General features: G+C 38.9%; 1 protein-coding gene across 1 annotated transcript; it reads right to left on the bottom strand.

The window, feature by feature from the left end:
* Nucleotides 1-7,622: 7,622 nt before the first annotated feature.
* On the bottom strand, nucleotides 7,623-18,120 carry Tbc1d22 (TBC1 domain family member 22). The gene is made up of 5 exons (XM_074091868.1): nucleotides 17,499-18,120; nucleotides 14,036-14,248; nucleotides 13,247-13,367; nucleotides 10,991-11,136; nucleotides 7,623-9,149 (listed from the first exon to the last, which is right to left on the bottom strand). The coding sequence occupies exons 1-5, from the start codon at nucleotides 18,027-18,029 to the stop codon at nucleotides 8,742-8,744; spliced, it is 1,419 nt and encodes a 472-aa protein (XP_073947969.1). The 5' UTR covers nucleotides 18,030-18,120; the 3' UTR covers nucleotides 7,623-8,741.
* Between the last annotated feature and the right edge of the window lie 15 nt (nucleotides 18,121-18,135).

Genomic DNA, 18,135 nt, shown 5'->3' with positions numbered 1-18,135 from the left:
ATTTTTACTTATAAGAGGTTGTATAAGCGCTTATAGCCCTTGTACAGCCCACTATATAGCCTGTTGGAATACAATAAAACTAAAAATACAGCTTCTATACAGCCTGTCGTGCTGCTTGGGATGCCACGAAGTGCAAAACTCGAACTTCGTATGTTGCCGTCCCACTAATGCTTATGTCATTTAATACGCGAGTGAAAGGGACGGTGCGATACGAACTTCGATTTGCGAGTTTCGTAGTAGCCCATCAGATCTATTGTCAATAAGACATTAATATCTAAGGCGTACTTAAGGCGTATTATAAAGTTAATGATTATATCATGGACAGGGATATTTGAAAATAATTCCGATCCGCATTGGCGATCCCTTCAAATAGCGAACCTACTGTGTTAAAAATAAAGTTGTGTTAAATACTTGTGATGTAGATATCATTCAATAATATTGTAAATCTGTTTAAAAAAAATATACCTCGTTGAGTTTCTTGCCGGATTCTTCTCAACAGAGGTTTTTCCGAACCGGTGGTAGTTTTTTTTGACATTTATAAGTGCTTTCTTATAGCATAAAGTGAATAAAGATATTTTGACTCAAAATAGAGGCCTCGGATCGGCAAGCGCAACGTCGGACATCCACCAATGAGAACTGAGGCCGTATTGCCTAACGCTTCTGACGCTCGCGATCGCAATCAAATGACAGTTTTTGTATGCGCAATCTGTCATTTGATTGCGATAACGAGCGCCAGAAACGTAAGTCAGTACGGCCTCTGGAATGGTTAAAGCCGAGGGTTCACGGTGGATGCGGGTCGCTTTCAACCGAAGCAACTGGAGGTCCATGGGGGAGGCCTATATGCAACAGTGGACGTCCTGCTGCTGATATGATGATGATGACGACATAATGTTTCGCACGAACAAAGTCGCGGGTAAATAATAACTAGCTAGGTGTTCCTTCCTTATTTTTCAACAAAGAGGAACCTTCTACATATTGCCACCATATCGTAAAGGAAAACCACAACTCGGGATGGGGCTTAAAATTGCTGCTGTTATAGGTACGAACGAATAAAAAAACCGATGTTTTCATTTCAAAATCCACCATTTTAGGAAGTAGGTATACTGAGTAAATTTAATTTAATTATCCTATAACTATTGCCGCACAAAAAATCTTGATAAAGGCAGCAGAGGCTCCCTGCGACAGGGTTCTTCCGAATGGCACATAAGAACTTGTCAAGGTCAATGAGGGCTATCGTTTTTTTCTTTCTAGATGGCGCCACTGTTGCGTGAGGTTTTTAAGTTTGGCTTTTAAAGTCTATTATTACGGGCGTGAAAACAAAGTTTAGATTAAAATCATATTTAATTTTCGTTCGTTCGGGAAAAAAGGGAGGACAAAAGTTTCCGAAAGACAAAACTTTCTCAAAACACAGAAATTCATTGCCCCGTAAAAGCATAATTGCCATAATTAATTTCAGGTAATGCAAAATATTCACAAAATCATTCTAATTACAAATAAACCCGCGTAGCTCACCCAAAAACTATGAGATTTGACATTTCGGAGACCTCACGCTACATTAGCGCCTTTAGCGGCGAATTCATACGCGATAGCCCTCATTCACATGATATCCAGTACAGTACAGATAATATAAACAACAACAAAGCCAAGTATACTTCTACCTAAGTACTTATAGATAAACAGATACAACACCAGCTTAGCTCTACACCAGAAGTGCCTACAGAAATACGAAACAGGATCCATTACCTGATTAATAGGCATCTCTAGGTACGGCAGCTAGTTTGGTAACCCATTTCACTCCAAAAACATCCTCCTATTTCTACAAGATTATCCTTGCTGCAAAATAGTGAATTGTTTTTATGTTTTTCAATCACAACACTACGACTGCCGCAAACTGTCTCTCTAAGGCATAGGCTAACTGTGTTATTAAATACTAGTTTTGCCGTAAAAGATTGATAAATAGGCTCTCCGCGGATCGAGGTCAACCCTGACTGCCAATGTCAAGTTTTAGGTCAAGGTCGCAAGCCGGGTACTGCCAATGTTGCCAAGCTCGGAGTTACGCCTGCGGTAATTTTTATAGCAATCTATCTGTAAGCTTAATTTTGGACTTTTTTAAAGTGAGGTTCTCAATTTATTTGTAAACAAGCATTTACTTACTAATCTTATGTGCTTCTTAGATATTCGCTTATTTACTTACCATGAGGTGTGATTTATCATAAACGCGAACTAAGTACTTTTATTACTGAAAGGAGATTATATACTAACCTACTGAAAGAGGGTTAAAACAGGTTTATCCTTAAGTAAAATGTGTGTGTCTTTGTAAGAGGGGGTAATCTCAGCAACTATTGAACCCACTTCGAAAAATTCGCTTTAATATTATAAACTATTTCAGGCTGCTTTTCAATGCATTCACTGCCCCCTGCACCTGACTTCCACAGGTGCCACCGACGCACTACGTTCAAAATGTATGAATAATTATGACAGCGGCACTGGGCGAAGTTCCGAAAACGCATATGTGCGTCGGTGGCAGTGAATGCGTTAACCCGGGAGAGTGAAAAGTTTCTGTGTGGTGAAGGTTCTCCGTGCCTTCATTTTGCATGTATGCGGGGTGCGGGAGATTTTTGTTTGTAGCATACCATAGACCGCACGACGCGGGAACCGTTTACATATGGGTGATGGAAAAAACACGTGAGATGCTGGACATTTTTGTTGCTCGCTAGATTTTTTTGGCGTCGCTAGCAATCGGCGAATTTCATTGGTCGAGAGGCAACATGGGGGGGGGGGTTATCCATACCGTGTATCTGTTGTGGACCAAGTGATAAATCCCCGGCATTATGAAATATGACCAATATGAGATAGCAATTTGATAAAAACTATTCGATTAATTAAATTGCCCGGGCATTATACATAATGTCTATCCCCTATTGGGCAAAGTAATAAAAAAACATGTAGCTCATTGCTATTTATTTTTTCGTAATATTTAATAAATCTATAAACATCTATCAAAGTATCAAAAAGTATCAAAGGTAAGTTAAGGTAAGTTATGGTAATGGTAGAATTATTTGTTAGTATGTAGTATTTGTAGTAATTATTAGAATTTAATGTTTTGGTCACAGTTGAACCTAACACGCTCCTCCTCGCTGCGCTCGTCGTCGCACCTAACTTTCCAATTGAATTAATCAGACTTCAACTAGCCAAAAATCAGTTGTAATCAAATAGCCCAACGATCATGTAGCAATTTTCATAATGCCCGGACAATGTGATAAATAATGAAGTTTAGATTATCACTTTGCCCGGTATAGCTTGTCATTATTATTTATAACCATAACATATCGATCAAGTATCGATTGACAAAGTTATTGTTCAATGATTTTCATTGCTCGTTATCCGGTACCCTGGGAGTCCCCGCTTGCTATATATCGACCGAAGCATCGACCAATAAAAATAAGCCAATAAACTTTGCCGCACTCGGGTAAATTTTGAACATGAAACTACCGTGAGACTCACTCATATTAAATGATATTGTAACGGATAACTCACGTCGAACATGTCGAGCTAAACTCGGTTTAAGACGTGAGTTATCCGTTACAATATCATTCACTCGGGTAAATTTATAAACCTTACCTTTTATGTAAAAATATAGTGCGGGACGAGCCGAAAATACTTCCACAGCGAGTTTATGTTAACTCGTAATAAAACTCTTACCCAATTTGTGGAATATCCAAACCATGTTCTGATCTGACTGGTCCCGATGAAAGATGACTTTAATGGGAAAAATAAAACAACACCTTAATATAACTCTATAATTATCATTAAAAGTAACATTAATAAAATCAAATAAAATGATAGTCACAAAAAACAGTTAAACAAAAAACTCGCGGCCGAGCGCTCAAAATCATTTGTCTTTTATCTGCGACTTCAAGAAATATCGATACTAAATATAGCGAAGTGTTATATATATTTTACAACCATATCTTCTAAATTAATTATTACAAAATGCCGTTCACAAAATACATTTCCATTCAACTTCGAGTATACTTTTGAAACTCTCATTTGCTCCTGATGCTTTGTTTTAACATAATCGGTGATGGCTGAGAAGCTAGTTTTTTTTATGGACGGGCTGTGGAATTTGATAACCTGGAAACTGTAAAAGAATCTTCTACCGTGGCAACAAAAATCTGCCCACCGAAATCACACGGGATAAACACTCGAATAATGACCCAAACAAAAGTCTAAACAAATCCTACTAATATTATAAATGTCAAAGTTTGTGAAGATGTTTGGATGTTTGTTACTCAATCAAGTCTAAACCGCTTAACCGATCAAGATGAAATTCGGTATACATATAGTTCGAGTCCCGGAGGAGGACATAGGATAGTTTTTATCCCGGAAAATTACAGTTCCCGCGGGATAGCGGTAAACGTATTCTGCGCGGACGGAATCGTGGGTAACGGTTAGTAGACAATAAAAATATATGCCTACGAGATTTGCTTAGATGAACAAGCCAGGTCGAGCACGCTTCACACGTTCCTTTGCCTTTTTATTTCGATTTGTGTCGATGCGACATACGCACAAGTCCGTTCAGATGTTTGCAAAATTGCGACGTGCGCGTTACCGCCTCCGAATACATCAGACCCTTAAAAATATCGATACCAAGTATAAATAGTCGCGAGTACTGCCTTTTCGCAACGTAACGTTTGGCAACCTGTTTCATTTCGCAAACTCTAACCCCCTTATTCATAAAACTTAACAAGCCTAAGTTAACTAACAAACGCTTTGTCCCTTTCTAAACAAAATTACAAATGTCGAAGTGACAGATTAAGGACAAACGAATTTTAGCGGCATTTAACTAAAATAGGTTTGATTGTCGTTTATGAATAAGGGCGGTAAAAACTGTAAATATTTCAGGATTATTTCAGGCCATCGTGTAGAACTCTTTAGGGTTAGTTAGGTTAGTTATTAAAAATCCTAAAAAATATTTACAGTTTCAGAAATATTAAACAGTTGGGAAATGAAAAGAAACAGGTTGCCAAACGTTATTCGCCGAAACATTAGTAAACCAAATAGTCAATATCAACAATAAGATTTTGATTTTATAATTTCAATCAAAGCGGGCGTTCAAACCAAATCAGACACTTTTGAGCATCTACTCTAATGTGCGTAACGACGAATGTTCCAGAAAATAGAACTTCACAACATCCCGTTCGCACTAATAGTATTTAACAAGAGTGTGGAAGGGACGACACGACACGAATTTGCGAAGTATACCCCAGTCGTCCAACCGTATATGAACTGATAGGATTGCAAAATGGCTATGTGAATGTGTACAATTTCTCGTTATTCCGGTTAAAAATCTTTCCAAGCTGCCCACAATTAATTTTCAACACTAACCTAACAACAGAGCAGACAGCGTTCGTGCGGGTCTACATATGTATTATTTTAGCGTATCGTATCTATACAATACGGTCAAAGTATACAAATGTTCTTAGATAGCGTATTCTGTCTTGTATACTATAATAATATACATTGATATTAGTACGCCAGCGTATTTTTAGCGTGCTAAAATGGTAATTGCGTTGTTTAAAAAAACGCTAACGCTGCTCGCTCTGCGTGGATACTAAACCAAATATAACCAGTATTCACTTAAAATTAGGCCTTTCTTGATACAAAACTTTCGTTTTCAACCTACCGTTAAAAACAGCGCTATAGAGCTTTCTACTTCAATTGAGGGTTATTTTTTACTACCTAACACTCATCACGAACGGAAGTTGAGTACGTTGCCTCAACTCTCGTGTCGATACCTATGCAAATCTAAGATCTAACCCGTACAGTCAGTGACTTTACCCTGCTATCCTGTCTGTGTACAGTCAGCTCCAAAAGATGCGTCAGATATTACGATATCTGTCAGATACGTTTTGGTCAGATATTGGATCCAATGAGGGCTATCGCGTATGAATTCGCCACTAGAGGCGCTAGTGTAGCGTGAGGTCTCCGAAATGTAAATTCTCATAGTTTTTGGGTGAGCTACGCGGGTTTATTTATAATTAGTATAATTTTGAGAATATTTTGCATTACATGAAATTAATTATGGCAATTATGCGTTACGAGGCAATGAATGTCTGTGTTTTGAGATAGTTTTGTCTTTCGGAAACTTTTGTCCTCCTTTTTTTTCCGAACAAAATGGGACTGTGCAACACTGTGGTTGCTCGATATTTTTAAGGTACGGTTTTAAGGTGTATTAAATATGATTTAATCTAAACTTTGTTTTCACGCCCGTAATAACAGAATTTGAAAGCCACACTTAAAACGTCACGCAACAGTGCGCCATCTAGTGAGATAAAAAACGATAGCCCTCATTCGTCATCGTCAGTTTATTTTAACCAGTTCAGCTGACGCCTGAATATTGACCTACTAATGTCGAGTGGCGTGGACGAACATTTCCGATTCCGGAGAGTTAGAGAAGCGTGAGTCAGGTATCACCCTCGGCGTAATAGTCGCACCAAAAAAATGTAAAGCTGGATCCACATTTTGTCGTATCGTAGGTGGGCCAATCAACTTTTTTACCGACACTAATCTGTCCGCGACATTTTTCAAACAATTGCAAATTTTTGTAAGTAAACATGTTTTTTCTGTAATTTTAATAGATGGTGTATATAAATATGCCATCCTACGTAAGTTCAACCTATTAAACCGTGAAATATCTTGTTCGAAGTACGATTTTATGGTGACGCCAGAGACAATTTTGGTAATGCAGGAGACGCCCAAACTGTCGGTAAAATAGTTGATTGGCCCAGGTATCTCTGTCGCGTTGCAAAGTGAGCGTCCATACTTGATACGCGAGCTCGATACGATACGCGTGATCGTGATCGGCAAAATGATACAAATGTGGACCCAGCTTAACTGGCTAATATTGAACGACGTTAAACTAGTCGTCAAATCCGATTAAGTAAATAACTGCAATAATATTACAGATGATGACGTTGAGTGGCACACTTAGTGTACGTCGAAGCATTTGATCCTTGACCGTAGGATTCGATTTGTAGCATTCGAACATGGCGGATGTAGACAATATCTAATTTTGCTATTTCTGTTTCTTTGGCTAGTTGAAGTATAATTTTGATAGTGTTTTATGCGGCGATTAACCTTAACAGTGAACAGTGATCACAAAATTCTATATTGCTCTCGTGTCTGTCATTTTTTAATGCGCAAGTTGTCTCCGCGTGGTTTCTGGAATTTTACTATCAAGTTGCAAAAACTACAATCACCGTACAACGTCCCTCTCACAGAGAGTTTACTTTGACACTGGCGAAATTGTCCTATTAATTAGGACAGAAAAACCATATTTAAAAGAGAAGAAGAAGAAGACCCAGCAGGTAGTAGTACCTTGTGCAAGGTCCGCCCGGATGCTACTACCATTCTGCTCGCTAATCTGCCGCGAAGCAGCAGTGCTTGCACGTTGTGTTCGGCGTGGAGAGTAAGAACAGCCGGTGAAATTACTGGCACGTGATATCCTATCTTAGGCCTCAGTTGGCAACGCGTCTGCAATACCCCTGGTGTTGCAGATGGGTTATGGCGTGGTGACTCTTGACACTGGCGAAATTGTCCTATTGCTCAGGAAAGCCATCCAATCGAATAGAAAAAAAGACCCGCCGTAGAACATTCTCACAGTAAGTGTCATAATCATAATAAGTCAAGCAATGCGATGTCACTATGACTTTCCTACGAAAAGGTTCCACAGTGGGTTACGGTTCAGTTGGTTCGAGTGTACACATGCATTGCCACACGTTTCATAACTGAAGTTTAGGCAACCCGGTGGGCACAGAGATGTTACGACGCCACGCCACTGTGTCTTATTCATATCATAAGTAAGCCTTAGTTTTGGCGACATAATACTGTGTTCCCCGTACATAATTAGAATTGGAATGGGGCCAAATATTTCCTATTTCAAAGATTTCTGTAGGTAATGATTGGTCACTTTTACTGTCAATTTAGGTTCCGCAAAATAAGGTACGACGACGAGCGAAGCGAGGGGTACAATAACAACCATAACGCGCGAAACGAGCGAGCGGCAGCGACCGGCGAAGCGCCAAGACCTAATTTAGTTAGGAAATAATTTGGGCCCTACCAGTACTTGTTTAGTAATATGGTTATGTACGGGGAACATAGGGACATACGTTGTGATCTCTCTATTCAGTGTGTATTAAAAATATGGCGGGTGCCCAGAAACCGATATAAAATATTGCTGAATTTTACCTATATTCTAATCTAGCATCCGGTCTATCTAGTTCGGGATCATATAATAACTTCCCGTTTTTTTTATAAGAATCAAACGTCTTGAAAAGGTTAAAGTAATATTTATTTTACCTTTTAACCGCCGCATTGTATTGCTAATATAAATTGTCTGAATAATAAAGAAATTTTAGATGTCTAAGTGCCTTGTTGGTAAAATTAAATTTAGTTTTACATTGTTTACCTATAAAAGATTAATTTAAATACGAAGCATATTTTTAACAAATTAAATTGATTTTGTATTACATTGTAATGGAATCAAGGTCGAACGAATCTTTTGTAAGGTGTTGATTTATCTGATCATTATATGCACTATGCCTGGAAAAGGGGTTGATTATTACACGGCGTTTGGATGGCAACATTTACACGCGTCAGCGTTCAAACGGTTAAAAGGTTAAATATACTTTAACCTTTTCCTAAGCACTCTAGTAGGTATACACCGCGCATTTAACACGTCATCTATCCGACTTGCCAGCATTATTAAGATGATTCGGTGCATCGGCGAAAGCAAACTTTAACCTATACGCCTCAGCAACTAACACACTAATGTTAGAATCCGTCCAATTTTGCGTCGGTACATTTTGTAAAAGTATCATTAGCCCTTGGAAATCCCTTTCGAGCATAAGCCGTTCTCTCCAATGGAGCAAGAAGGCAGCGCAGACGTACAGCTGGAAGGTGGCGAAACCGTCGGACTCTGCTAGGTACGTGTCCCACAGGCGGATGGTGCAGGGCAGAGGGATTTCCCTCGTCAGGAGGTTGTTCATCCAGCGGAATGAGAATTGTAGGTAGTCCACGCCGTGCGTCTGTAAGTGCTCGTGGAGGGGGAGGTCGATGCGCCGGATCAACTCTTTCAGCTGGTTGACCTGTCGAAGAAAGACCAAACTTTACTCATCATCGGAGCCCGGAATTTTTGTGGCACTTTTGAGCAGTCAGAGTAACTTCTCACTTATCGATTTCCGATATACAGCCGAGAAAACTGATACACGTACATCACGATCGTATGGGACCCACTTAATATCGATCTGTTATTTTGTGAAAACTGAACCCTAATATTTTGTTAGAATTTCCTCAGTTTAGTCACATTAAAAAAAAAACATTGAGAGGGAGAGATAGGTAGATAGAGAAAGCGAGAGATTTACACATATCCGATAAAAAGGAACAAAATACATTTGGAATGAAAAAAAAATAGCATATATTGTCCGCACTTAGCATAATGTTGCGTCAAGCCGCAACGCTGTTTAGATTGCAAATTATTATGGTACATATGTATGTAAATGAAGGTTGATACACTTCATTTAATTAAAACTATTTGTATCTCTATGGTTTAGCTCCATAGAGTTATCGAGACAATGACGGACAGAATGACAAGGACTTATTAAAATGAATGTTATGTTTAAAAGGTACTGATAAAGAATAAGGAAATAATAGCTTAAATTTGTTTTTCTTTACAGGTGAGATTTATTTTAGTTATATTTAACCTAAGATGTTTAGCCAAATAGGTATTGTTTCTTTTAATAACCAATTTGGTTATTATTTCACAATTTGGTTATTATTTCACCCACATATATAGTATTATAATTTCACACCCTCGTATATCAAATCCTTTTTCCCACCACCCACGAATTTACTAATGAGGTAAACTTTGTGCGTTTGTTTGTTTGTCATTTTCGTAAATATGTTTTCAGTCAAATTATCGTTTCTAGGTAAACCATGGTTATATTACTCGTATCGTATAGGATAAAATTGACTCGTCCAATAATATTTTAATTATGTATGGTTTAGTTAAATTAGTTGTTGTTTTCCTGCTTTGAATCTAAGCCATGTGTTTATAGCCATAAATAAAATTATAATCAGGAATTCCGAGTATGTGACATCATCAATAAGTTTATATTCTAAGATCCCACTGTAAGATAGTCTAAGATCCCACTATAAGATTCTGTTCGCGTCTGTACTTTGGTCGAATTGTAACTATAAAAGGTTAGAATGGGGTCCTGCAATACCACACGGATGAGAACTGCTTTTCGTAACTAACTAACTTAACCTAACTGTAACTTTGCGATTTACCGGGATAAAAAGTACCCCATGTCCTTCCTAGGGTCTCAAACTATCTTCATACCAAAATTCATTTAAATCAGTGAACAGGTAACAGACAAGCGTGAAAAGGTAACAGACAGACATATTTTCGTATTTATAATACTATTAAGGAAGTAAGGATTAATCATCATCCATCACCATCCCAGCCTATGTACAGTCAAGTGTAAAAATATGAACATATTCAAAGTTTCAAAAATAAGTACCACAGATTCTTATTCCGACGCAATAAGGCCGTAGTAACATATTTTTGAGTGGTTCAATAAATACTTATTTTTGCACTTGACTGTACGTGCCACTGCTGGGCACAAGCATCCTTCCAGAATGGTAGGGCTTGAGTTCCCACGCGGGCCCACGGCGGATTGGGAACTTCACACACACCATTGAATTATTTCGCAGGTTGTGCAGGTATACTCACGATGTTTTTCTTCACCGCAAAGCCCGTGGTAAAATTCAAATGTAATACTACATTTTCGAAAAACTCGGGGGTTCTAGCCCAGGTTTGAACCAACGATCCACAGGCTGAAAGGTCAAACTACTAGACCAATATGTAGTGGATTATCACGACTACAGCTGAAATTGAATAAAAATATGTTGACTTTGTAACACATACCTTATACTGTATGCCGAGCTGAGCGAAGATGTAGTTATCCTGGATGCTGTCCAGGAACTTGGAGAGGCACCAGAAGGAGTCCGCCTCGATCACGTCTCGCTGCTCCTCGCTCAACTTGTCCAGTGGATAGTTGTCCAGCTCTTCTCCTGGACAACAATACGGTATTTGACTCCTGATTTTGCCATATCTTAATATTATTATGAAAATATAGATATACAGATAGTGTTTAGCGAAGAGAAATTTAAATCGGTTGAAAACTGGATTTATAGTGATTTTTTGAAAAATCTATATACCTGTCTTTCTCAAACGCTTTTCTCTATGCAGCAAGTATGGCGGTACTGGCGTGTGACGTTGAACTTCAAACCTGTATAACTTTGTTATTTGTAAAGGTAGCTTAAAAATTGTTTTTTCTATTCGATAACAGGCATTGTGTAGTTTTAATTTATAAAACATATACAAAATAGTCAAATACCGTATTATACGAGCATTTCTAAAAAAGTTTGTACATTTGATTTGCGACTCCGATTCGGATAAAAAATTGCAGGTATGTAGAGTGAACGATACTGAGTCGTAATAACATAGTCTCTCAAAATATCTCAATTGGTTTGTATGGAAATTTCCTTTTTTGTTACGGAACTTTCCATACAAATTAATTCGGACATTTCGGGAGACTATGTTATTTAAACTCAGTATCGTTCACTCTATCTACCTGCAAATTTTTACCCAAATCGGAATCGCAAATCAAATGTACAAACTTTTTAGAGTTCCGTACCCAAAGGGTGCCAACGGGACCCTATAACTGAGACTCCACTGTCTGTCTGTCCGTCTGTCACAGGGCTCTATCTCAGAAGCCGTAAAAGTTAGACACTTGAAATTTTCACAGATTATGTTTTACTGTGGCCGCTATAACAACAAATACTAAAAATAAAATAAAGTTACAAATGAAAGGGGGTCGTCATACAAGAAACGTGTTTTTTCAGAGATTTTTTAGAAATGCTCATACATGAAGATATCATAAAGTAGCTGTTGCCCGCGACTCTGTTCGCGCAGAATTCGTTTATCACTAGCCCGCGGGAACTAAGCTATTATCCGGGATAAAAACTATCCACGTCCTCCCCTGGGACGCAAACTATACTTCATTTTTTTAGCATTAGAAAAAAGGGTAAACAATCTTGACGAGTATTTTTATTGAAAAACGTTTTTATAAAACAGTAACGATTGGGTACTTATGACACCGAAAGCATGTAAATGATCATATATGTCCTTGCTGATTGTTACTATTTGCTGTGACTTATTTTTCAAAAGTGTTTATCAACAAAAAGAAAGGTCATGATCGCTTACCTTCTTTCTAATGCCAAAAAAACAAAGTATAAAGTGGGAAAGATTATCCCGACAAATTTTAACCACGCATTCCTGAAGCCATATTGAGTAATAAATGTTATATGATCCTAGGTCGAATTATGCTTTTTAACTTTTTTATTTTTTCATACATAATAAATACATAATGTTTGCACCTCCACCATTTTCATAGCAACTTTTTTTACATAAAAATGGAAATATCTCAAAAACAAAGCATAATTCGTCCTAGGTTCACATAACATTTATTACTCAATATGGCTTCAGGAATGCGTGGTTAAAATTTGTCGGGATAATCCTTCCCACCTTGTATATCTGTATACTGAATTTCACCTAAAACGATGAAAAAAAAAAACAGACTTACAGTAGTTGCACATCGGTCTTCGGAAAAAGATAATTGGCCATCGTATTTATTAAGTGACGTTTTATATCAAAATATCCGGGTGACCGAGCTCCGCTCGGGGTAAAACTCGGTACCAAGCGTTTTCCCCGAGTGGGAACCAAGCTGGACCGATTTTTCAACCCCGAAAACCCCTACACACCAAATTTCATCCAAATGGTTGAAGCCGTTTCCGAGATATATATATATATATATATATATATATACAAGAATTGCTTACACACACACACGGTTGTTCAACCGTACGGCGTGTTAGCTGTAAACGTGCTAGCTTGTACATGACACCGCAAAATCACGCGATGCCGTGGCGCCACCGTGCACATCTACAAGCTTTCATAGTGATACATACAACAGTGACTGACTGAAAAATGTTGCGGACAGATTAGTGTCGGTAAAAAAGTTGATTGGCCCAGCATGTGTGATTTACAACAAAATATTAGTAGGAAGTAGGATTTAATTTCGAGAAAACTTTCAAATGGCGCAAGTCAGGCCGGCCATACCTGGTATGGCTTCCTGCAGAAACACCATGAAGAACGGAGTCACCAGGTCGTTGATGCCCTGCACGTAGCCGGAGGCCGGGTGCCGGATCGCCCAGATGTACAGGATGCGCTCAAACATCACCTGACAGACAGACACGGTTATTATTGTAATTATAAATAAACCCGCGTAGCTCACCCAAAAACTATGAGATTTGACATTTTGGAGACCTCACGCTACACTAGCGCCTCTAGCGGCGAATTCATACGCGATAGCCCTGATTACGTTGCCCTACGGTAGGTATTACTCCAGATCCCTCGTGACATGACAGAACACCACCACATCGACCACAGGTTCCGGATTACGAGGAAAGGGACGAGGAGGGAGGCGGAGGAACCTATCGATGAGTACTTGAGAGAGTAGGAACGGGCGGTACGAATAACCCTCGGGCCGCCTGGCGTTCTACCCCTAAAAAAGACGTAATCTTGCACACAAGATGATGTTTCTATTTAAACTTCCGTGTGACATGTAGTAACAAAGTAGCATTAATGAAGTAAAAAAATAATCGTAAATAAATCAATGGAATTCAGTGAATAAAATAAATTCCATATCGTTTAATAAAGAGGTTGATGATAAATGATAAGTGATAATTGTTTATGAAAATCAAAAATACTACTTGAAATCATCCCATAAGTGGTTTGACGTCATCGGCACTTTTGTCCGACCCCTGCTAATGACGTAAGATTAAAGATGCCAACTATTGGGACAGGGACGAGCACTCGTACGCTTACCTTACACCTATAGACAGTTACCTGCACACAGAGCTGCTGGAATAGCGCGACGAGCGGACTCATCCGCGGTATGTCGATGTGTATCTGTCTGTACGTGTCGTCGTCCCGCTCAGCGTCATAGTACTGTCGCACGAGATGCTTGTAGTCCGCTCGTTTCCGCTCGAGCGTTTCAGCTCGCCGCTCCGAGTTGGCGGGTAAATAGCCCGCCAGGAGCCGCCAGGTGTTCGCCCGAGCCTGGAATAACATGACACAGGAGGTGACATCTTTAGTTCATCATTTCATAAAATGTTTTAGGGCCAGTGCAGGCGGACTGCATTCCAACTGCAACGTAACCGCAACAGCCGACTGTTCATACATTTTTCGTTGCAGTTCGATTGAAACGGCTGCGTTCAGAATACCGCGTAAGGCCGTTGCACGACATGGTGGCTGTGTTCAGTAAAAATGGTCCCGCCGGGAGACCAGCGCTGACTCCATCCCAGGAGTCCGCATTTATGCTGAGGCGGGACCTTTTCACTCACACATTTAAAATTATATATTATTTTATATTTTATTTCATATTTTGTATTTCAACTATTTTTGTAACTTTTGTTTGTAACTACTACGGGTTAGAATTACACCTCTCCATCTCTTCCGTGGATGTCGTAAGAGGCGACAAAGGATATAAGGTTAAGGTATACCGTAGGCGGCAGGCTAGCAACCTGTCACTATTGTACCTTTTTTGTCAATCTTTAAACCTAAAATTGCTAAAAGTGGCTCCGAAGCGGTAACGTTTCGTGTGCTCTGCCTACCCCATTTGGGAATACAGGCGTGATGTTTGTGTGTTGTGTGTGTGTGTGTGTTTGTAACTATTATGTGTGTGTTGAATAAACTTTTTACATTTCATTTCATTTCATTGCAGTCGTCACAACTGCACTCTGACTGCAATTGAAATGTATGGGCAGTGGACAGGGACATTGCAGTAGGAATGCAGTGCATGCAACTTTCGAAATTTTCTCAGTTAAATACAACTAGACTGTTTCCCGCGACTCCATCCGCATGGAATTCGTTTATCGCTATCCCAAGAGAACTATACAATTTTCCGGAGTAAAAAAACTAGCCTATGTTCTTACCCGGGACTCGAACTATCTGTGTGTACTGAATTTCATCTAAATCGGTTCAGCGGTTTAGACGTGATGAGGTAACAAACAAACAGACTTATAAACACTAAATGAACATATTAGCAATGCTCAGTTGTAGTTTTTGGGAACAGGAGCTGGAAAATGTAGTGACTTTGATTAGTGACCTTTTTATTAAAATTGTACGCAAGCAAAGCCAGGACGGGTCGCCAATGAAATGTCTAATGTGAAGATTAAGTTAACATGTTAAAGAGTGTGTTATCAATCTCCACAACAACAAGTAGCCATACTTAATCAATTCATTGATTACCTACTTGATTACCGTCTGGCTTAATTAGTGTGTTAAGAATTTCAATACACTTTTGATAAAATTACTTACATTATTTGTGCGTTATCATATCAATCAAATTGATACTGATAAGTTAAATAAAATTAGATATAAATATAATGTTTTATTAGTAAAGTTCTTCTTGATTTTTTCATTTGAAGTTGTTACAATAATTATGTTATGCAGCCTATATTCCTTCTAATGTTAAAATGCGAAAGTGGGCTTGTTTGCTTGTTCATTCCACTTTCACGCCTTAACTACTGAGTATTTTGCCATAAAATTTTGCATACATCATATGAGACATCATCGTCATCTTAAGTTCATTGTAAATAAATAAATATTTCATTTCATTTAATTTCAATACCAGAATAAACAATAGCACCTTTTATCCTGAAAAAGTAAATTGTTCCAGAGGGCATGCGGTAACTTAATTCTTACCATGCGTAACTTCCCAGGGGAAGGTGTTTCATTCCCAGGGACATTTTAAATAGAAATAGAAATCATTTATCCGTGACAAAGTAACGTAGCATAACAAAAAGGTATTAAAAATTAAGAAAGTTGTTTGTCATGAAATGGTCCCAAATCAGCAAAAATTGCCGACTTCATACTATGTTACCTGTTCAGAGGGGGGAGAGGGCTTAGTGAACAACCACCCAAAACAAACAAAACAAATGACTGTAGATTTAGCATGCTACAGAAAGTTTGTAGCAGAAAATAGAGGTTTGAAAAATATGTAGTATGGTATAGTTCATAAATAGTACATTGTGTCTTAAGGGTGGTAAATAAGGAATTACGAACGAGAGTCTATTAGAAGCCCGAAGTCGAAGACTGAGGGCTTTAATGAGTCGATGTTCGTAATTCTAGTACCGCCCGTGCGACATACAATGTTTTTCATCACATTTGCGAGTAAAATTTTATATTTCTAAATGAAAAAATATAATTGTTCCAAATATTGGCGATACCTTAGACTGAGCCGCGTGTGCATGTGGTCCTGCTGCTACGCCATGCGCAGCAGCGCGCGCAGCACCATCAGTACGCACACTGACTCATTTACCGACCTTGGGCTTCATGACAACAAAATTTGTATGCGCAATGACTCATTTACCAACCACGGGTTTCATGACAAGCACATTAAGGTCGAGGGTATTATTTGGGGGGTTGCAATCAAGGTAGCCTTCATGTTTTGACACTATTTACGAGCAAGTGTGATGAAAAATACATTGTAAGTGCAGCATATACTGATAACTTGATAAGGCGAAAACAGAAAACATAGATCTCATTGTTTACTTTGTTTATGTTAAATAAGTGCTTTACTGATAACACAATGTAATTTCGCAATGGAAAAACTGATTTCATAATTTTTCACAACTTGAATGTAAAGGAAAACAGAAATAACAGTAACTTTTAACCTGATGAAATGTTTTTTTTTATCCATGGGACGCCCACACACCACAATGATAAGTAACTAACTACTTTTAATTTGCAAACTTTTTATTACTAGATCCAATCACATTTTAACATACGGTACTTATCCAAAAATACCCAAAAAAGTTGATCATGTGACGGTTAACCAAATTCTATCCTTTTAGCAAGCATTAGAGACTCTCCGAGCACAAAAACTATCATAATAGATACGAGTATATACCTATTGATTGACACCATAACAATGGAAGACAAAATTAGTCAGTTAAAATAAATAAAATTAACTATGCAGTATGTAAGAATAATTCATAAGCGTTGTTCTACTACATTACCTTACCTGCAGTATCCTGTTGCATATGCTGGGGAAATGAGCCACATAAGCAGGTTCTCAAAAAATGATACAATGTGCTCTTGCAGTACAATTTAAATTTATTACAATTTGGTGCTAACCATTTCCTCAATAAATGTGACAAGAAGCTGATAGTGTTTGAGACACTTATAAAACTATCCATAAGTGCTGTTATTGATTGGTGATGATGATGGCTTCCCGTTTTCCATCATTTAGGGACTTAGGGCTTGCAGAAAAGTTGTTACATTGAAAAAAATACTAATGGCTCACCTTAACAGGAATGCCCGACCAGCTCAGCTGCTTTAACTCATCCAGGTTGATAACAGTGCTTTCATGCAACTGCTGGAACCTCTCTAGTTTGGACTCGCTGCTCTCTTCTCTTGACGTCAGCGCCGAGAGCCGCACGGCCCGCGGCCGCCCGGGGTAATGCCTCAGAGGACCACCACTTCCCCCCGCGACCCTCCTACCCTCGCTCCTCCTCACCGGCAACGCGTCTTCATCCTTCTTTTCAACCTCAACACTTTGCACCACATTCTTAGTACTATTCCTATGCGAATTTATAACGTTCAAAGCGGCAGTCTGCGATATGGCTTTCGATATCTTCGTCTCCGCTATCCCTGATATGATTTCATCGTCCCCCAGGTCCCAGGCGTCGTTCACAGACGCCTGGAACTGCTGGTAAGAGGAGCCCGACATAACCTCGCCGCCCCGTTGCAGAGGCCTACCCGGAACGCGCTGCGGGGTCCTCCAGAATGTGTCAGGTAACCCGTTCTTGTCATGTTCGGGTTCGTGACTTTCCATAATAATTTGCAGCTAGGAACATTCTAAATAACTTTGTTGGACAACAAAATAATACAAAAATGTTTTTGATATGACATGACACTTCGGAATAGACTAAATTACTCTA

The sequence above is a fragment of the Choristoneura fumiferana genome, chromosome 9 (assembly GCF_025370935.1).
Source record: "Choristoneura fumiferana chromosome 9, NRCan_CFum_1, whole genome shotgun sequence".
In the NCBI taxonomy this organism is placed as follows: Eukaryota; Metazoa; Arthropoda; class Insecta; order Lepidoptera; family Tortricidae; genus Choristoneura; species Choristoneura fumiferana.
The sequence above is the reverse complement of the archived record's forward strand: the minus strand, read 5'-3'. Positions and strand labels throughout refer to the sequence as shown.

Excerpts from the sequence above, each read along its gene's own strand:
- Tbc1d22 (XM_074091868.1), bottom strand. The coding sequence starts at position 18,029 with ATGGAAAGTCACGAACCCGAACATGACAAGAACGGGTTACCTGACACA. Across the intron at positions 14,249-17,498 it reads GGTCGGGCATTCCTGTTAAG|GCTCGGGCGAACACCTGGCG; the intron begins GTGAGCCATTAG and ends ATGTTATTCCAG. Across the intron at positions 9,150-10,990 it reads AGCTCGGCATACAGTATAAG|GTCAACCAGCTGAAAGAGTT; the intron begins GTATGTGTTACA and ends TTTCTTCGACAG.